Source organism: Lagenorhynchus albirostris, chromosome 1 (genome assembly GCF_949774975.1).
Source record: "Lagenorhynchus albirostris chromosome 1, mLagAlb1.1, whole genome shotgun sequence".
Taxonomy (NCBI): Eukaryota; Metazoa; Chordata; class Mammalia; order Artiodactyla; family Delphinidae; genus Lagenorhynchus; species Lagenorhynchus albirostris.
The window spans coordinates 185,988,580-186,011,009 of NC_083095.1; the positions used below are offsets into that span (position 1 = coordinate 185,988,580).

A 22,430-nucleotide genomic window follows, 5' to 3' on the forward strand; every position below is an offset into this window, starting at 1 on the left:
GTGGTGCATCTTCATGGCCATCACAAACACAGCCCCATCCTTCAGGTACTTCGAGAGTTTCAATCACCTGATTCTCTACCCCCTGAAGTGGAGAGTGGCTGGTGTAAATCAGCCCTCTGAGTCTGTCTTGGGACTGATGAGGAAGACAATCTTGCCTACTTGAGGAAACCTACTTCAGAATCCCTCAGGGAATTGATCTAGGTTCGAACTATGTGCCCAGAACACCTGGGTTGGACCTCTGCCTTTTGTCTTGATATCCTGACCTAGTGTCTTGCGTTCCTATAAAACTTTTTTTTTAAGAATAAAAAGAATCTAAATTTTTTTTAAGAAGAAAGAAGAATCTAGTAAGTAACTGGTAGCACGGTCTACCAGTTTATTATTCCATGTACCTTACATGCAGATTCTCACTTAATCCTTTCAACAAAAATAAACTTGTAAATATTATGCCCATTTTACAATGAAAAAATTCTGAGGCTCAGAAAGTTATAGAAACTCGCCCAAGATTACAAATGGGTGAGTGTGTGGAGTGGCCAGGTTTTTTAAATCCAGACCTGTCACATTTGAACACTTGTTCAATTCTTGCTTTGGGAGGCTACCAATTCTTGGTATTTCTATTCCTTAATGTAGTGTCCACACTTGATGATAGAGGCCAGGGTGCATAGCAACACTCCCCCACCCTGCATTCCTTATCTATAGGCACATTTTAATGCATTTCCAAAGCAAAGAGAAGTATTCAAATGTAATAACTTTAAAAAGTGTGTCATTTTAGAAGTTCTGCTAACATTCACATCTTATTTAATGTTATGTTAGTAGAAGCTGGAAGTTTGGTCATGAGGTATGAGAAAAAAAAGACAGAAGGGCTGAAAGAAAGGGGAAAATATTGAGAGCAAATACTCCTCCAAACTTTACAAAGGGCATCTAAATGCTCTCCAAAATAAATAGTTGGGATTTACTCTTTAAAGAAAAACTAACAACGAAAAAGAAATGCATTTGAGACAATTAGAAGAACATATCCACGGATGGAGGAATAAAGAAAGTGTGGCGTTCAGCCATAAAAAGGAAAGCTTGCCATTTATGACACACAGAAGTACCTTGAGAGCATTATGCTAAGTGACAAAAGTCAGACAGAAAAAGATCAATACCATATGATCTCACCTACATGTAGAATCTAGAAACAAAAATCAAAACCAAAAAATGAACATAAAGATACAGAAAACAGATCAGTGGTTGCCAGAGGTGGGGATGAGATAGAGTTGGAAATGGATGAAAGTGGCCAAAAGTATTGACTTCTGTTTATAAGATACATAAGTTTGGGGTATGAAATATATAGCATGGTGCCTAGAGTTAATAATACTGTGTTGTATATTTGAAAGTTGCTAAGAGGGTAGATCTTAAAAGTGCTCATCACACACACAAAAACTGTAACTGTGTGTGGTGATGGATGTTATCAACTAGACATTGTGGTGATGATTTTGCAATATATACAAATATTGAATCATAATGTTGTATGCCTGAAACTAATATAATGTTACATGTCAATAAAAGAAAAGAGCATTTGCATACCATCAACCACATACCTGTAAACAGCTACTTTTCCTGTTCCAAATGCACCCACAATTAAATCTAAAAAAGACAAAAACACACAGCACGTGTACAAATTTTATAGAAATGATCCAAACTCATAAATAGCACATAAAGCATCCTGAAATGCTGATTGCAGAGTGAGAGTCATAAAAGTAAGAACAGCAAATCACACCGTTCTTAAGACATTTTGGAAAGGATACTGGAACTTCACTCTAGCTCCATATGACACATACATCAATAGATCTCAAACCCTTCTGGACTCAGGAAGGCCAGCCTTCTAGAAATGCTTCAGATGCTCATCGTAACACCATTTCTCCTATCCTCCAGACTCAAGACACACATCTTAAATCAAAAGGGGAAAAGCAGGGGCTAAGGGCCTACTAAGTGCCAGGCTCGTAGCACATAGTATTTTATCATCCCGCTACCGGAGCAACCCTATAAGGAAAGTATTTTACCAACGAAGTGAGACATTTTGGCTGTCATCTCATCACAGCCATTTGCTCTTGACAAATATGCGGATGGCGAGTATGGTTTTGGCAGAGTGATCAGTAGCATATGAAATAACTGACATAGCATTACAGCCGTCTCTCCTCATTTGCGGTTTTGCTTCTTCAGTTTCAGTTACCTGTGGTCAACCACGGTCTGAAAATATTAAGTGGAAAATTCCAGAAATCAACAACTCATCCGTTTTAAATTGCACGCCGTTCTGAGCAACGTGATGAAATCTCACGCCGTCCTGCTCTGTCCCGCCCGGGATGTGAATGATCCCTTGGTCCAGCGTGTCCTGTCCATAGTCACTTAGCCAACTTGGTGTCTCAGTGCTTGTTCAGGTGACCCTTACTTTACTTAACAATGGCTCCAAAGTGCAAGAGGAGTGAGACTAGGGACTTCCCTGGCAGTCCAGTGGTTAAGACTCCATGCTTCCACTGCAGGGGGCAGGGGTTCGATCCCTTGTCGGGGAAATAAGATCCCGCATGCCGCGTGGCACAGCCAAAAAAAAAAAAAGAAATTAAAATTAAAAAAAATTTTTTAAAAAGGAGTGATGCTGGCAATTAAGATGTGCCAAAGAGAAGCCGTAAAGTGCTTCCTTTAAGTAAAAAGGTGAACGTTCTCCACTTAATAAGGAAAGAAACAAAATCCTATGCCGAGGTTGCTAAGATCTGTGGTAAGAAGAAATCTTCTCTCTGTGAAATTGTGAAGAAGGAAAAAGAAAGCCGTGCTAGTTTTGCTGTCGCATCTCAAACTGCAAAAGTTAAAGCCACGGTGGGTGAGAAGTGCTTAGTTAAGATGGAAAAGGCATTAAATTTGTAACAATAAGATATTTTGAGAGAGAGAGAAACCACATTCACATAACTTTTATTATAGTATATGGTTATAATTGTTCTATTTTATTATTAGTTATTGTTGTTAATCTCTGACTGTGCCTAATTTATAAATCCAGCTTTATGTATAGGAAAAAACATAGTATGTAAGGGTTCAGTACTCTCTGCGGTTTCAGGCATCCACTGAAGGGTCGTGGAACGTATGCCCCCCTGGATAAGCAGGGAAACCACTATACAGAAATATTAAATAACAACAACAATGATAATAATAAATAGCACAGATTGAACACTTATTCTAGGCCAGGAATTCTTTCAATGGATTTACTTTAACTTATTCTTAACAAGTTAAGAAGTCTCTACATATTATTAGCACAGTTTTGCAGAAGAGTAATTTGAGACTTAGGGAGGCTCACCGATACATTCATTGAAGTTCACACAAGTACATAAGAGGTGAAGCTGCGTTACAGTGGTGCTGGGCAACAGAGCCATCTTAGACTATTTGAGAGGTAATGTTCACAATGACCTCAGTGACCGGCTGATATATAGGCAGAACTCTCTGTTTTTCTTAATCTCATCTATAATGGTTATTCTTTCTCGGTGGATGCAATCAAACAAAAATTTAAATGACCTGCAGAGTAACATTTAGAAGCAGAGATGGAAAACTGGATTCGGAAGAAATAACGGCCACAGAAGAAAACTTACAATAGCTGAAACTCTAATCGGTTAATTCTAGTAGGACAGAAGTGAAAATGAAAAAAAAAAAAGAAAAAGAAAAAGAGAGGAGGGAACTCCTTTGTCAGTGCCATATGGAAAACCGATCAAGAAATTAAACTGGTTCAATGGAATTCGTACAGGAAAATGATTTGTAGCCACATGCCCTTGGCATTCACCTTTCCAGAGCAAAGGAACTGGCCAGGCTGCAAGCAATATGATTCTTCTCTAGGGGCCTCTCTTGGCCAGGCCGAGGGCATTGTCCTCGGTCCATGATGCATGGGAGTTGGATGGATAAGCAGGTACATGAGCTCACGTGGCTGCTTTCTTAGGGTGACTCTGAGACATGTACTTCCCTGTCTCCCAGATTTCCCCAGCTAGACAGAGCTCGAGTTGCCCACCCTGTCAGCCTTTTGATGATAATCTTCCCTTCCCACATCTCTCTTCCCTACTCCCTTAGCAATGATTTTCTGGGGATATTTCTCAAACCACTTGCCTTCTTTTTTTTTTTTTTGAACTTTATTTAATTTATTTTTTCATACAGCAGGTTCTCATTAGTTATCTATTTTATACATATTAGTGTATACATGTCAATCCCAATCTTCCAATTCATCACACCACCGCCACCTCCCTCCACCACTTTCCCCCCTTGGTGTCCGTATGTTTGTTCTCTACGTCTGTGTCTCACTCTCTGCCCTGCAAACTGGTTCATCTGTACCATTTTTCTAGATTCCACATATATGCGTTAATATACGATATTCGTTTTTCTCTTTCTGACTTACTTCACTCTGTATGACAATCTCTAGATTCATCCACGTCTCTACAAATGACCCAATTTTGTTCCTTTTTATGGCTGATTAATATTCCATTGTATATATGTGCCACATCTTCTTTATCCATTCGTCTGTTGATGGGCATTTAGGTTGCTTCCATGACCTAGCTATTGTAAATAGTGCTTCAGTGAACATTGGGGTGCATGTGTCTTTTTGAATTATGGTGGTTTTCTCTGGGTATATGCCCAGGAGTGGGATTGCTGGGTCATATGGTAATTCTATTTTTAGTTTTTTAAGGAACCTCCATACTGTTCTGCATAGTGGCTGTATCAATTTACATTCCCACCAACAGTACAAGAGGGTTCCCTTTTCTCGACACCCTCTCCAGTGTTCGTTGTTTGTAGATTTTCTGATGACAGCCATTCTGACTGGTGTGAGGTGATACCTCATTATAGTTTTGATTTGCATTTCTCTAATAATTAGTAATGTTGAGCAGCCTTTCATGTGCTTCTCGGCCATCTGTATGTCTTCTTTGGAGAAATGTCTATTTAGGCCTTCTGCCCATTTTTGGATTGGGTTGTTTGTTTTTTTAATATTGGGCTGCATGAGCTGTTTATATATTTTGGAGATTAATCCTTTGTTTGTTGATTCATTTGCAAATATTTTCTCCCATTCTGAGGGTTGTCTTTTCGTCTTGTTTGTAGTTTCCTTTGCTTTGCAAAAGCTTTTAAGTTTCACTAGTTTCATTTGTTTATTTTTGTTTTTATTTCCATTACTCTAGGAGGTGGATCAAAAAAGATCTTGCTGTGATTTATGTCAAAGAGTGTTCTTCCTATGTTTTCCTCTAAGAGTTTTATAGTGTCCCGTCTTACATTTAGGTCTCTAATCCATTTTGAGTTTATTTTTGTGTATGGGGTTAGGGAGTGTTCTGATTTCATTCTTTTACATGTAGCTGTCCAGTTTTCCCAGCACCACTTATTGAAGAGACTGTCTTTTCTCCATTGTATATCCTTGCCTCCTTTGTTGTAGATTAATTGACCATAGGTGCGTGGGTTTATCTCTGGGCTTTCTAGCCTGTTCCATTGATCTATATTTCTGTTTTTCTGCCAGTACCATATTCTCTTGATTACTGTAGCTTTGTAGTATAGTCTGGAGTCAGGGAGTCTGATTCCTCCAGCTCCGTTTTTTTCCCTCAAGAATACTTTGCCTATTCAGGGTCTTTTGTGTCTCCATACAGATTTTAAGATTTTTTGTTCTAGTTCTGTAAAAAATGCCATTGGTAATTTGATAGGGATTGCAGTGAATCTGTAGATTGCTTTGGGTAGTATAGTCATTTTCACAATATTGATTCTTCCCATCCAAGAACATGGTATATCTCTCCATTTGTTTGTATCATCTTTAATTTCTTTCATCAGTGTCTTATAGTTTTCTGCATACAGGTATTTTGTCTCCCTAGGTAGGTTTATTCCTAGATATTTTATTCTTTTTGTTGCAGTGGTAAATGGGAGTGTTTCCTTGATTTCTCTTTCAGATTTTTCATCATTAGTGTATAGGAATGCAAGAGATTTCTGTGCATTAATTTTGTATCCTGCAACTTTACCAAGTTCATTGATTAGCTCTAGTAGTTTTCTGGTGGCATCTTTAGGATTCTCTATGTATAGTATCATGTCATCTGCAAACAGTGACAGTTTTACTTCTTCTTTTCCAATTTGTATTCCTTTTATTTCTTTTTCTTCTCTGATCGCCGTGGCTAGGACTTCCAAAACTATGTTGAATGACAGTGGTGAGAGTGGACATCCTTGTCTTGTTCCTGATCTTAGAGGAAATGCCTTTGGTTTTTCACCATTGAGAATGACGTTTGCTGTGGGTTTGTCATATACGGCCTTTATTATGTTGAGGTAGGTTCCCTCTATGCCCATTTTCTGGAGAGTTTTTATCATAAATGGGTGTTGAATTTTGTCAAAGCTTTTTCTGCATCTATTGGGTTGATCATATGGTTTTTATTCTTCAATTTGTTAATATGGTGTATCACATTGACTGATTGGCGTATGTTGACAAATCCTTGCATCCCTGGGATAAATCCCACTTGATCATGGTGTATGATCCCTTTAATGTGTGGTTGGATTCTGTTCGCTAGTATTTTGTTGAGGATTCTTGCATCTATTTTCATCAGTGATATTGGTCTGTAATTTTCTTTTTTTGTAGTATCTTTGTCTGGTTTTGTATCAGGGTGAAGGTGGCCTCATAGAATGAGTTTGGGAATGTTCCTTCCCCTGCAGTTTTTTGGAAGACTTTGAGAAGGATGGATGTTAGCACTTCTCTGAATGTTTGATAGAACTCACCTGTGAAGCCATCTGGTCCTGGACTTTTGTTTGTTGGAAGATTTTTAACCACAGTTTCAGTTTCATTACTTGTGATTGGGCTGTTCATATTTTCTATTTCTTCCTGGTTCAGTCTTGGAAGGTTATAACTTTCTAAGAATTTGTCCATTTTATTGGCATAGAGTTGCTTGTAGTAGTCTCTTAGGATGCTTTGTATTTCTGTGATGTCTGTTATAACTTCTCCTTTTTCATTTCTAATTTTCTGATTTGAGTCCTCTCCCTCTTTTTCTTTTTTTTTTTTTTTGTGGTATGTGGGCCTCTCACTGCTGTGGCCCCTCCCGCCGTGGAGCACAGGCCCTGGACGCGCAGGCCCAGCGGCCACAGCTCATGGGCCCAGCCGCTCCACAGCATGTGGGATCCTCCCGGACCGGGGCATGAACCCATGTCCCCTGCATCGGCAGGCGGACTCTCAATCACTGCGCCACCAGGGAAGCCCTCCCTCTTTTTCTTGATGAGTCTGGCTAATGGCTTATCAATTTTATCTTCTCAAAGAAACATCTTTTAGTTTTATTGATCTTTGCTATTGTTTTCTTTGTTTGTATTTCATTTATTTCTGCTCTGATCTTCATGATTTCTTTCCTTCTGCTAACTTTGGGTTGTGTTTGTTCTTCTTTCTCTAGTTCCTGTAGGTGTAAGGTTAGATTGTTTATTTGAGATTTTTCTTGTTTCTTCAGGTAGGCTTGTATTGCTATAAACTTCCCTCTTAGAACTGCTTTTGCTGCATCCCATAGGTTTTGGATCATCATGTTTTCATTGTCAGTTGTCTCTAGGTATTTTTTGATTTCCTCTTTGATTTCTTCAATGTACTCTTGGTTATTTAGTAACATATTGTTTAGCCTCCATGTGTTTGTGTTTTGTACATTTTCCCCCCATAATTGATTTTTAATCTCATAGCCTTGTGGTCAGAAAAGATGCTTGATATGATTTCAATTTTCTTAAATTTACTGAGGCTTGGTTTGTGACCCAAGATGTGATCTATCCTGGAGAATGTTCCATGAGCACTTGAGAAGAAAGTGTAATCTGCTGTTTTTGGATGGAATGTCCTATAAATATCAATTAAATCTATCTGGTCTGTTGTGTCATTTAAAGCTTGTGTTTCCTGGTTAATTTTGTTTGGATGATCTGTCCATTGGTATAAGTGAGGTATTAAAGTCCCCCACTATTATTGTGTTACTGTCGATTTCCTCTTTTATAGCTATTAGCAGTTGCCTTATGTATTGAGGTGCTCCTATGTTGGGTCCATATATATTTATAATTGTTATATCTTCTTGGATTGATCCCTTGATCATTATGTAGTGTCCTTCCTCGTCTCTTGTAACATTCTTTATTTTAAAGTCTATTTTATCTGATATGAGTATTGCTACTCCAGCTTTCTTTTGATTTCCATTTGCATGGAATATTTTTTTCATTTGGGATCACCTGTCCATTGGTGAAAGTGGGGTGTTAAAGTCCCCCTACTATGATTGTGTTATTGTCAATTTTTGCTTTTATGGCTGTTAGCAGTTGCCTTATGTATTGAGGTGCTCCTATGTTGGCTGCATAAATATTTACAATTGTTATATCTTCTTCTTGGAATGATCCCTTGATCATTATGTAGTGTCCTTCTTTGTCTCTTGTAATAGTCTTTATTTTAAAGTCTCTTTTGTCTGATATGAGAATTGCTACTCCAGCTTTCTTTTGATTTCCATTTGCATGGAATATTTTTTTCCATCCCCTCACTTTCCGTCTGTATGTGTCCCTAGGTCTGAAGTGGGTCTCCTGTACACAGCATATATATGGGTCTTGTTTTTGTATCCATTCAGTGAGCCTGTGTCTTTTGGTTGGAGCATTTAATCCATTCATGTTTATTTAAGGTAATTATCGATATGTATGTTCCTATTACTATTTTCTTAATTGTTTTGGGTTTGTTTTTGTAGGTTCTTTTCTTCTCTTGTGTTTCCCACTTAGAGAAGTTCCTTTAGCATTTGTTGTAAAGCTGGTTTGGTGGTGCTGAATTCTCTTAGCTTTTGCTTGTCTGTAAAGCTTTTAATTTCTCCATCGAATCTGAATAAGATCCTTGCCGGGTAGAGTAATCTTGGTTGTGGATTCTTCCCTTTCATCACTTTAAATATGTCCTGCCACTACCTTCTGGCTTGTAGAGTTTCTGCTGAGAAATCAGCTCTTAACCTTATGGGAATTCCCTTGTATGTTATTTGTCGTTTTTCCCTTGCTGCTTTCAACGATTTTCCTTGTCTTTAATTTTTGCCAATTTGATTGACTATGTGTCTTGGCATGTTTCTCCTTGGGTTTATTCTGTGTGGGACTCTGCGCTTCCTGGACTTGGGTGGCTATTTCCTTTCCCATGTTAGGGAAGTTTTCAACTATACTCTCTTCAAATATTTTCTCGGGTCCTTTCTTTCTCTCTTCTCCTTCTGGGACCCCTATAGTATGAATGTTGGTGCGTTTAGTGTTGTCCCAGAGGTCCCTTAGGCTTTCTTCATTTCTTTTCATTCTTTTTTCTTTATTCTGTTCCACAGCAGTGAATTCCACCATTCTGTCTTCCAGGTCATTTATCCGTTCTTCTGCCTCAGTTATTCTGCTATTGATTCCTTCTAGTGTAGTTTTCATTTCAGTTATTGTATTGTTCATCTCTGTTTGTTTGTTCTTTAATTCTTCTAGGTCTTTGTTAAACATTTCTTGCATCTTCTCAATCTTTGCCTCCGTTCTTTTTCTGAGGTCCTGGATCATCTTCACTATCATTATTCTGAATTCTTTTTCTGGAAGGTTGCCTATCTCCACTTCATTTAGTTGTTTTTCTGGGGTTTTATCTTGTTCCTTCATCTGGTACATAGCCCTCTGCCTTTTCATCTTGTCTATCTTTCTGTGAATGTGGTTTTTGCAGGATTGTAGTTCTTCTTGCTTCTGCTGTCTGCCCTCTGGTGGATGAGGCTATCTAGTCAAACCACTTGTCTTAATGTCTGCTCTAAAAGAACCCAACCTAAGACACAATAATTCTTGTTAAAAATGTTTTTTAAAAAATGGACTCAAATGGCTTCAGGATTAAAATCACAGTCAAAATTCAAGCAACCTAAGTGTCCATCAACTGATGAACGGATAAAGAAGAAGTGGTATGTGTATATATATATATGTGCGTGTGTGTGTGTGTGTGTGTATACACACACACACACACACACACAATGGGATATTACTTTGCCATAAAAAAGAATGAAATATTGCCATTTGCAGCAACGTGGATGGACCTAGAGATTATCATACTGAGTGTAGTCAGACAGAGAAAGACAAATATTATATGATCTCATATATGGAATCTAAAAAATAATACAAATGAATTTATGTATTGAGGCAAATCAGAAACAGGCTCACAGACATAGAAAACAAATGTGTCGTTACCAAAGGGGAAAGGGATGGAGGAGGAATAAATTAGGAGTGTGGGATTGACAGATACACGCCATTATACATAAAATAAACTACAATGATATACTGTATAGCACAGGGAACTACATTCAACATCTTGTAATAATCTATAATGGAAAAGAATCAGAAAAAGCATATATATATATATATATATATGCTTTTTCTGATTCTTTTCCATTATAGATTATTACAAGATGTGACTCAATTAAATGGATATATATATATATATCCATTTAATTGAGTCACTTTGCTGTACACCTGAAGCTAACAGAATATTGTAAATCAACTATACGTCAATATAAAAAGTTTTTAAAAACTCTCTTGTTTATAGATACAGAATCAGATTCAGATCATAGGCTCAAGACTGGACTCCAAAGCTCCATATTCTAAAAGATGTGCATGCTAATGTTTAATAAGTCCAATGAAGGTCATCTGAGGAGCTCTGTCTGTGAGATTAAGGAAGACGGTTAAGTAAAGGGCTACAACTTGACCATCTATGATTCATGGAATAAAATATTCTTTTCCAAGGGTTCAAATCTTTGAAGCCAGAAGTCAGAGTTTCTAAGTCTACCAATTTTTAAAATCACATCAGAATTTCAAGTTTTGCAACGATTTTCACATTGATTTTTTTTCTGTTACATTCGTCTCTCCCAGCACATCAGTGCGTTTTTGCTATGTCAGAGGAAAAAGAGCTACTGATTTGAAGAAACATGAACTCTGTTCTTCTTGTATAATCCTGGACTTAATTATTTAGACAAGTATAACACAGGTGGCACTTGGCCTGATCCGTATCTATTGATATGACACACGGACAGGAAAGTTCCATTATGAAACTGATTCAAGGGAATCATATGCTTTGTTTTTGTCTCCAAATAAGGTGAAATGTTTGTATCTTGAGATTAGACACTTTATAAATAACAGAAGAATTGTAAGAACTGACTCTTTGGAAATGGCCAAGAAAACGAGACTATAAACTCTTGCAGGGCAGGAATCTTTCCTCAGGTTTGCATATCACAAAGATTTTATGGAGTGGTAGGGGTTGAAATAAATGAAGAAAGAAATAATCTTTGCATCCACGGCACCAGGCACAGTGCCAGAGACAGGGCAGGGACTTTATAAATACCTGTGAAATAGGAGGATGAGTCATCATGAGATAATACACTAAAGAAGAGAGAGATGAGGAAAATGTAACAGTTTTTAAGACAGGCTAATGTCAACTACAATCAAGTTCTGCTGAATTTTGGCATGTGCCCTTGAAGGTGTTGGGAGAGAAACCCATACACACACGGAGGCTCCAGATTCAGAGGCTGCATCGTGATCAGACCGTCATCACAGAGGAGAAGTTGAGAGCCACCCTCCTGATGGTCAAGAGCAGCACACGTTTTTCTTTGGGAACTCTGATTCCTAGGCCTCAGGATGGGACTTTTCCTACTCTGGAAAAATCAAGTATCTGGCGAAACAGGCCACATTTCCTTTTTTCATGAGAATGTGGCCACAGTTATTCAGAGGCCAAGAAAACAGTTATCTACCCCCAGAAGTATGTTTGTCTTCTGAGACACCACCTTGGTATTGTGCCTGCTAGAAAAGGCCAGAAGCATTTACGCTCAGGACCTTAAAGTTATCAGATTTCTCTAGGGGAGGAGAATGGATCGGCTGATCTGTATTTCTAACCAATTTGTCCTTCCAGAATACGTGATTTGCCTTGATAAGTGCTATGTGATTTCCATATATATATATATGACGTTATGTTCCATATATATACATACATATATTTGTTTGAGTATATAGATGTATATACACGTGTGTATCTCTCTATATACACACATACATATACACACACACAATTTTTAAAAATCTTGCATAATTCTGCCATGCTTAGGAATTTCTCCCCCCCCCCTGCCTTGGGACTTTTACTGTATTCTTTTTATTTTTATTTTATTGGCGTATGGTTGATTTACAATGTTGTGTTAGTTTCAAGTGTACAGCAGAGTGATTCAGTTATACACATATTCATTCTTTTTTAGATTTTTTTCTCGTATAGGTTATCACGGAATATTGAGTAGAGTTCCCTGTGCTCTACAGTAGGTCCTTGTTGGCTCTTTATCTTAAATACAGTAGTGTGTGTATGTTCACATCAAGGAATTTCAATGATCATCTGATGACAAATTTTGGTGCTAATATTTGGATTCATAACTCTGAACTTTTTCCCTCACTTTGAGAAAACAGGTCTTATACCTTTATCTAATGTTTACTTTCCTTTCTTATAGAAACTTCTTTAAAGCACATTCTGAAAACAAGCAAACAAAAACTTTGCCTTTCTTTATACAAAGACATTTAGCCTTTTAATTTTTCCCTTGAAGAAACATTTGGCCACTAAAATTGGTTCTTTCCCCTTAATCAAAAACTGTTCTAAAAATGCTGGAGTCCTTTGTTATCACCTTACATTGCCCGAGAAACACAGTTTATTTTCCTTTTGGCTTTTGATGGAACTGAGTACTTTTAAGGATATAAAAAGGGGACATTACCATGAATGCAGTATCAGTTGGCAAGAAAAACTAACCCTAAAAAATGTGAGGTCATAGGAGATGTATTACACCTCTGTTTTGTATTTTATTTCACTAAAACCGTTGTTTTTAAACGAAGAAGAAGTAAAGAGCCAAGTCTCTAAAGTGGTACTTGGACTGTAGGGTCTGATTTCATTAATCTCTGAAGGAAATTTTAGAGTTGGAAGAAGTTCATTGTGAAAACATCAGCTTTGTTCTGAGTGTGGATTTGAGGTCTGGGCCTAGGTAGGCAGGGGGCAGAAAGAGAATGGAAACTTCATGGAAGGGGGTTAGATGGGAGGGGAAGACAACAGGAAGAGTGATGACAGGGTTAGATGAATGAGTCTGCCAGAGGCGTTTCATGGGGGGAAGCCTCCGCGGTCACCCAAGCACTGACATTTCATAAGCTGTGAGCCTTCTTACCTGCTACCTTCTTTCTTCCTACTTCTTACTCTCTCATCTTCTTAAGAAATATACGAGCGCTGGTCTCTTGCTCAAAATGCCATCAAACTCCTCCTTTTAAATTTTGGAGTTAAAAGACATTTACTATTTCAGAATAATTCTGGACAGTGAGATGTGTTATAAAGAGCTTCCAAATAAATGAGAAACATGGGAATGTGAAGCTAAGAATTGTATGAAAAGATAATGATGACTCAGGGGCTTCCCTGGTGGCACAGTGGTTAAGAATCCACCTGCCAATGCAGGGGACACGGGTTCGAGCCCTGGTCCGGGAAGATCCCACATGCCGCAGAGCAACTAAGCCCGTGTGCCACAACTACCGAGCCTGCGCTCTAGAGCCCACGAGCCACAACTACTGAAGCCCGCGCGCCTAGAGCCCATGCTCCACAACAAGAGAAGCCACTGCAATGAGAAGCCTGTGCACCTCAACGAAGAGCAGCCCCCGCTCGCTGCAACTAGAGAAAGCCCGTGCACAGCAATGAAGACCCAATGCAGCCAAAAATAAATAAATAAATAAATTTATATTAAAAAAAGAGATAATGATGACTCCAAAGGAAAGCGCCCCCTGCAGCGTGACCCCCCAAATGTAGAAATCACAAAGGAATTTGAAGATTGAAACTTCTTTTTAAAAACTGAAGCAAGTTCAAAAGAGAAGCAAAAGAAACAGAAGATGTTTACAATGCAGACCTCTGATCAAATGGGAATATTTTTCAATGCTTTCAAGAATGTCTGGCACCTATGAAAACATAAATGTGAATTATTATTATTAACCCTATTTTATGACAGACTCATACAAATTCGTAAAACTATACATAGTCCCGTAAAAAATAATAAACAGGCAATTCATGTGAAGTTAAATAGCTGTGACCAATAAGTATATGAAAAGATGTTCAACCTCATTTGTCATCAAAGGATTACAAATGGAAGAAACAATGAGATATCATTTTTGACCTTTGAAATTTGAAAAGGTGAAAAGTTTAGTATTAGGCAGAGAGAAGAGAACCAAAAACTCGTACGCTCTGTTTGAGGGAATAGAAATTGGCACAATTTTCTTAGAAGGTGCTTTGTTGGTATGTAGGACAATGCAAACGTTTGGCCCAGAATTTGCACTTCTAGGAATTTATCCTGAGGCTATACTGGACAGCTGTGCAGAGATGTATCCAACAAAAGCTAACCTTCTAAACATTTTAAGTATGTGCATTTCATTGCTACAACAATCCCATGTGGTAGATACCTTAATTATCCCCATTTTAAAATGGGGAAAATGAGGTTCTGAAAAATTAAATATAGTAAGTGGCAAGGCCAAGTTTTAAACCCAGGCAGTCTGGCTGTTACCTGTTTTTGTCCCAGTGCTCCCCAGGAGCATAGCTATAGGCTACCTTTAAAAAAATCTTAAAATTCAGGTGTATTTTACATACAGTAAATTTCATCCTTAAAAAGTATCCTAATATGTGGAATCTACAAAAAGAGTACAAATGAACTTATCTACAAAACAGAAATAAAGTTACAGACATAGGAAACAAACTTATGGCTACCAGGAGGTAAGCGGGGGAGGGATAAATTGGGAGATTGGGATTGACATATACACACTACTGTATATAAAATAGATAACTAATAAGGACCTACAGTATAGCACAAGGAACTCTACTCAATACTCTGTAGTGACCTATATGGGAACAGAAACTAAAAAAGAGTGGATATATGTATATGTATAACTGAGTCACTTTGCTGTACAGCAGAAAGTAACACAACATTGTACATCAACTATACTCCAATAAAAATTTTTTAAGAAGTATCCTATTCTCAGAGCTTTGATAAATTCATCTGGTTGTGTAACTACCAACACAACCAAGATACAGAACAACTCCATCATCCCAGAATGTCCCCCATGCACTTTCTAGTCAAGCCCGCTCCCACCCCTAGCCCCCTGCATCCTCTAATCTGTTTTCCAGAATGTCTCATAGATGGAGGCATACAGTATGTAGCCTTTTTTTTTGGTTTACCTTGTCTGGCCTTTTCTCTTTATTTTTTTAAATTTGTTTTATTGGAGTGTAGTTGATTTACAATGTTGTGTTAATTTCTGCTATAGAGCAAAGTGACTCAGTTATACATATATTCATATTCTTTTCCATTATGGTCTACGACAGAATATTGAATGTAGTTCCCTGTGCTATACAGTAGGACCTTGTTGTTTATCCATCCTGTATATACTGGTTGCATCTGCTAATCCCAAACTCCCAATCCCCTCCTCCCCCACCCCTCCCCGGCCACCACAAATCTGTTCTCTGTGTCTGTGAGTCTGTTTCTGTTTCATGGATAAGTTCGTTTGTGTCACATTTTAGATTCCACATATAAGTGATATCATATGGTCTCTGTCTTTCTCTGACTTACTTCCCTTAGTAGGATAATCTCTAGGTCCATCCATGTTGCTGCAAATGGCATTATTTCATTCTTTTTTATGGCTGAATAGTATTCCATTGTATATATGTGCCACATCTTCTTTACCATTCATCTGTCAATGGACATTTTGGTTGTTTCCACATCTTGGCTATTGTAAATAGTGCTGCAATGAACACTGGGGTGCACGTATCTTTTCGAATGATAGTTTTTCCCGGTTATGTGCCCAGGAGAGGGATTGCTGGATCCTATGGCAACCCCATTTTTAGTTTTTTGAGGAACCTCCATACTGTTCTCCGTAGTGGCTGCACCAATAGTATGTACCCTTCTGGGTCTGGCTTCCTTCACTGAACTTAGTGCATTTGAGATTCATCCATGATCTTGCATGTGTCAGCAGTTCATTCCTTTTTAATGCTGAGTTGTACCCCACTGGCTCATGGTTTGTTTATCCATCCCTGGCTAAGGGGAGCTTGCATTGTTTCCAGTTTTTGGAAAGTCACTATAAACATCTGTGTAGAGGTTTTTGTACCTATAGGCCGATTTTGTTTTGTAAATTCTCTCTCACTGTAATCTCTTTGAAGCCCTCTTTTAAATGCAGTGTTCTATTTCAAGTGGAAAATTCCTGAATAGAGGGTAGAAATGTAGGAGTTCTAACCAGTTCCAGTTTACTTTGCCACTGGCTTCCTAATGACTCTGGACAAGTCGCTCTTGGTTGCCAAATCTCTGGTGAAGTCTTCAAGGTTCTCCAGATGAGAAAGCCAAGAGCTCAGTAGAATTGGTTGGGGTCACATGACTGTACTTTCTCAGCTGTGATTTACAATCCAGGACTGTGCTTTGCCTCTTGAGTCAGCTGGGCTCCTGCAGGGTTTGTGTCTCGTCTTGCCTCATTTATGGGACAGTTTCTGGCATTCTCCCTGGCTTAACCAGAGCTGGACATCGCACTGGCCCACATCCATGACTCAGCTCCCTGAGCTCCACATCCATAGAATTCTGGGCTCCTGTCTTGGCATTGCTCATGCTCACAGCCCACAGCATCTCCTCCAGACACTCCTCATCCCTGTCCCGCCTCCATCTCTGCTAAGCCCCTTCCCACAGCATTTTAAAGGTGAACTGGGGGTTGTCAAGTATAGCTGTTTACCTAGACCCACCCAGGGTCTGCTCATTGTCATAAAAGGATGATTTTAAGAGAAACAACAGGATTAAAGATAACTGTGTAAAATGATGGAGTTAAAGATGCTGTGTCAACATGGCAATGCTGACTTGTAAGTGGGTTACGAAATTGGCTTAAGAGTTTGGCACTGGAAAAACAGCTCATGTCTGTGGGAAGCAGGCATTTAGATAAGTCTCCATGAATTTGGTAAATGTGTTTATCTAAAAATAGACAGAGGCTGCCTTTCCTCCTTGCTCTTTTATTGCAACATGTAAAATATTACTGAGAGGAGGGTTATGAGTTGAGGAAGAAAATGTTTGGAAAAAAAATGCGTGATTTTTATCCCAGAAAGTAATAATCCCAGCAGTCTGTCTGAAATGCTTCCAAATGAGCTCTGAAGGAAAACATTTATGAGTTGCATTGTGGTATTAGGTTGCAACATTCTAATTTACTGAGACTTTTATTTTCTTTTTTAAAAAATCCCACAGAAAATAAGAGTGAACTATCAGGTGATAAGTCTGCCTTATGAAAATGGTTTTCTGTGTGTTATTAGCATCCGGTGGCTGTAAGCATCACCCCTCTCCCCCTACCGTTGCTTGATGCTTCGCTAGTTGCATTTCATGTCACTGGATCAAAGGCATTTCACTTTATCCTTGTTGTGGCCACATTTACAATGTGTGTGCTGCCCAGTCAGTTGCTAAAAGTCTTGGAGAAAAGTTTGTTTCTTTTCGACCAGTCTCATTTATAAGTGGCTGACTACTGGGAATGATTTCACAGTCTCCAAAAGAGTCTGGTATTGAGGCCGAAAAGTCGGCCTCTGTATACCAGTGCTGAATCAAATCTCGGAGACAGAGTTTTGGGTGAAGTAGAAAAGAACAGCTTTATTGCTTTGACAGGCAAAGGGGGACACAGGGGGCTAGTGCCCCTCAAAACTGTGTGTCCCAATCCAGGGGGATTTGGTGAGGAGTTTCATGGCAGTGGTTCAAGGGTGGGGTTGCTGATAAGGATCAGGGCCTGAATTCCTTTCATCTGGCCTCAGGTGGTCTTCTGGTGAGCTTCTGTGATTCTCAAGGTTGTCAAACTGTGACCTTCTCTCTGGAACATCTTCCATTTGTTGGGGGTTTTAGTTCTGTGGAAGAGCTCAAAGATATTGTCATGTGTATCCCTTGAGGCGGAACCAGGACCCTGCCCCAAGGCTGCACCATTGTTTCTTGGCTTCTCCTCCCTTCACTGATCAACAACTGTTTGAACCTGCCCTTTGGAACTCAGGGAGGGTCATGGAGGCTGAAGTCTCTTCCCTACAAACAGGAAACAGGGACACAGAAAGGCTTCTGTGCCCAGGAGCCCCACAGGGTCCTGCTTGGTTTCAGTATCCCACAAGACACTACTCCCACATCCATCCTGATAGGGAAAATCCTATGATTAAAACCTTGAGGGACTTTAAAAGTTTGCTAAGTGATATGGACTGAATTGTATCCCCCCATCCCCCAAAATTTGATGTTGAAGTCTTAATCTCTGGTACCTCGGAATGTGACTCTATTTAGAGAAATGGTCTTTAAAGAGGTAAGGTAAATGAGATCATTAGGGTGGGACCTAATTTCATCTGGCTTGTGTCCTGTAAGAGGAAATTTGGACACAGACACACACAGAAGGAAGACCATGTGCAGACACAGAAAGAAGGTGGCCATCTACAAGCCAAGGAGAGAGGCCTCGGAAGAAACCAGCCCTGCCCACATCTTGAACTTGAACTGGTAGCCTCCAGAAATGTGAGGAAATACATTTCTGTTGTTAGGGCCACCCAGTGTGTGGTACTTTGTTATGGCAGCCCTAGAAAACTGATACAGTAAGATACAAATTTATAGAGTTGCAAGGGAGGGAGCAGAGGAAGAAAGGAAGGTGTGGGCAGTGGTTCCCTATCCTGGGGACCCTCATTCAGCAACTTGTGATTGAACACCCATCATGAGCCAAGTCCTGTCCCAGCTGCCAAGGATTCAACAGTGAGCAAACCAACACATTCCCTGCCCTTCCAGCACTGATAGCCTATCAGTCAACTCTCCACGAGGGCTTGTTCAAGATGCAGGCCAGCACCCACCGACTCAGAGTCCCTGGGTGCGACCTACTTCCCCTGCATCATGTATATCTGATGGGAATAAGTATATCAGATCCTTCTCTGCTGCACGTTTGAGAAGAGGAAATAGTATAAGCTTCTGCAGCTGGTGTAGAGGAGCTGTCAGTGACAGAAAGAAAAGGAAGCCGGAGATGAGAGGGGCTGAGCATCCCCCCAAATGAGCTTCACCTACATCACAATTTAGCCTGAAGGCTGGCCAGACCCCACGCTTTCTGTTGTACCCTCACGCATTCATGAATTTCTATTAGGGCTGGTAGTTTTTAGGAAACTGGCTATTACTAATATCATCCCAGGAAAATGCCAGCAAGAAGATATCAGATGATGGCCATACATAGAAAGAAGGGCGTCACGTGAACAGTGTTTGCTACTAAGAAGTACTGAAGAGGATTTTGCTGCTGGGTTAGTTATTCTGAAAAGCTCTCCCCCTCGACGCTTAGGAAGCTCTAGGCATGTTCCCCGAGTCATCGCATTAAGGCACAGGGCTAGGTCTGGTGCAAAGCGTTAGAGCATCTGGATCTCATCATTTGAGTTTCTTTCAGGTCCCTCTCACCTCCGTCTAGTGGGTGAGGTTAAGAAATAACATATATTGACTGCTTAGAGTGCTTCACAGTTTGCAAATCGCCTTCAAAACAATCCTGAGCAGTGGGAAGCTAAGGTTCAGAGACGTAAGTGGTATATCCAGGATTACAGAGCTGAAAGTGATGGGTGAAGAAATGAGAATATGGGCCCCCTGACTCCCAGTTTGGTGCTGTTTCTATCAAGCTGGCTACTGGTTCTCTTAGTCTAGCAGTTTGGCATGTAAATGCCCAGTGAATACAGAACGAAGGTCAGGGGTTCTGCTTGTCAAGAATGAGTGCACCACCTTGAGTGGAGCCTCCCGTGATCCCAGGAGAGGAAGTCCAGGTTTATTTAAAAGAGCATCATTGCCTCAACTTACATGTCTATTCTTTTTTAAAAATTTATTTTATTGACGTATTTACAATGTATTAATTTCTACTGTACAAAGTGATTCAATTATATATATATATATATATATATACACATTCTTTTTCATATTCTTTTCCATTACAGTTTATCACAGGATATTGAATACAATTCCCTGTGCTCTACAGTAGGACCTTGTTGTTTATCCATCCTCTATATACTAGTTTGCACCTGCTAATCCCAAACTCCCACTCCATCACTTCCCCACTCCCCACCCACTTGGCAGCCACAAGTCTGTTCTCTATGTCTGTGGTTCTGTTTCTGTTTCGTAGACAAGTTCATTTGTGTCGTATTTTAGATTCCACATATAAGTAATATCATACGGTACTTGTCTTTCTCTTTCTGTCCAGGTCTATTCTTATTCTACACAAGAATAAGATAATTTGTTGGACTTAAGTAGAGTTCGAAGATAGTGGCCAGGTAAAGAAAGGAGGGAAAGAGTTCGTATGCCAAGGTGGTGGCTGTGAGGAAATTGGTTTATGCATTCATTTATTCTCATTCATTCATTCAACAAGCATTTACTAGCCACCTCCAGTGCCAGCCGCTGCTTGGGACACTAGAGTTCCAAAATGAGCAACATTAAATCCATTGCTTGCCCTCAACTAATAAAGTGTCCAGTCTCGAGGGGTGAAAGATGCACTTATCAAATAACCACAAAAAAATGTGTCATTTCAACCTGAGAGAAGTGTTTTTAGAGGAAGGACAACAGTCAGGAAAGTCTTCCTGAGGAAGTGACATTTGAACTGGGCTCCTCAGTGGGAAGTGAACTCCCGGGAAGATGTCCAGGGTGTGCAAAGACAGAAGGGATGCTTCAAGCAAATTACACTCAACTTTTAAATCATATATTCATCAATTAAAAATGACTTATATGAAGAACACGCCCCGGGAGCTCAGAAGTAAAGGAGAGGTTCTAAGTACAGGGGAACTAACTCCCACTCACCAGCGCCCACCCACCCATAAAAGGAGCCATGGCCAGCCAGAGAGTTTTCATTAACTATACACTTACAACTAAGATCAAGGATAAATGATATCCTGTCGTATTTACTGGTGCCTTGGGTTTCATAAAGAAGCCAGCTTCTACAACTGAATGTTTGGAAGGTAGTTAGTTTGATTTAAACTGTCAGACTTATGGTTTCTGGCCTAGCATGTAAAAAGCTTGGAAGTTGCCACTCCGTCCGAGCAAGTAGAGAGCTGAACACACTGAAAAATCAACCACTCTTCTTAGATCCACACGAGCGGTGAGATCCCAGGGCAATCTGCTGTCTCCACGCTGGAGAGACGGACAGGCACACGCAGAGACTCACAGCTTCTCAGAGCAGCAACCTCCACGGGAACCAGAGTGGGGCAGGGAAACACGGACTCTACTGGTGAATTGCAGGAGGCTCAGCGTGGACAGCTCTGAAAGTTAAACTCCTCCAGGGATCCAGTCATGAGGGGTGTGGGTAGGGGTCCGCTTTCGTTAGTTTTTTCTCCTGGATCTCTACCACGTTCTCCCAGGGAACATCAAAGAACAATTTCTAGTGCTTCTGGCAAGGGGAGGGGAGAAGAAGTCAACTTGAAACACACCAGAGCACTCATTCCTCTTAACAAGGTCTACTCAGGAGAAGCTGGTCATCCAGAGCCTGTCCTGCTGGGGTAGGAAAAAGAGTCTAACCTGGGGGAAGGGAAATACCCAACCTCAACCCACTCTAGCCATCCCATCTCAACAAAGAAGCACGTGTGGTCAGAGTCCAGAAGCATAGGCTCGCTAAAAGACTGAGACCTAATCACACCCCATAAAACACTCCTCCCCTCCCAATTCCCCACCAACATCTACTGCCATATTAGCTAAAGGCCTATTTGCAGCAGTTCCTTTTACCCAGTATATCATGCCCAGCTATCAAAAAAAAAAAAAATGACAAAACATACTAAAAAGCAACGTACATAGTTGGAAGAGACAGAGCAAGCATCAGAACCAGATTAAGATGTGGCAGAAACATTGGAATTATCAGACCAGGAATTTAAAACAACTCTGATTAATATGCTAAGGCCTCTACTGGATAAAGTATTTAAGAATAGAAGCATGTAAGAAAGAGAGGTTAATGTAAGAGGAGAGAAGGAAATTCTAAGAAAGAACCAAAAAAAAATGATAGAGATAAACAATATTGTAACAGAAATGAAGAACTGTCTTTGATAGTTTATTAGTAAACTGGATAAGACTGAGGAAAGAATCTCTGAACTTGAGGATATCTCAATAGAAACCTAAAACTGGCAAGCAAAGAGACAAAAAGACTGAAAAAAAAAAAGGAATGGAATATTCAAGAATTGTGGGACAACTACAAAAGGTATCACGTATGTGTAATGGGAATACCAGAAGAGGAAGAAAGAGAGAAAGAAACAGAAGAAATATTTGAAACAGTAATGACTGAGAATTTCCCCACATTCATGTCAGTCACCAAACACAGATCTAGGGAGCTCAGAGAACATCAAGAAAGATAAATGCCCCCCAAAACTACACACTGGCATATCACTTTCAAACTACAAAAAAAATCAAACATAAAGAAAAAACTCCTGAAAGAAGCCAGAGCAAGAAAGCATCTTATCT

At 39.7% G+C, this 22,430-nt stretch overlaps 1 protein-coding gene across 1 annotated transcript in view; it reads right to left on the bottom strand.

Moving 5' to 3' along the window:
- The window catches only part of ITGA8 (integrin subunit alpha 8), a 181,171-nt gene that overhangs the window by 87,032 nt on the left and 71,709 nt on the right, over positions 1-22,430 (bottom strand). The window contains exon 14 of the mRNA XM_060162498.1: positions 1,578-1,623. Within this exon, the coding sequence (XP_060018481.1) occupies positions 1,578-1,623 (46 nt within the window). The remainder of the gene's footprint in view (positions 1-1,577; positions 1,624-22,430) is intronic.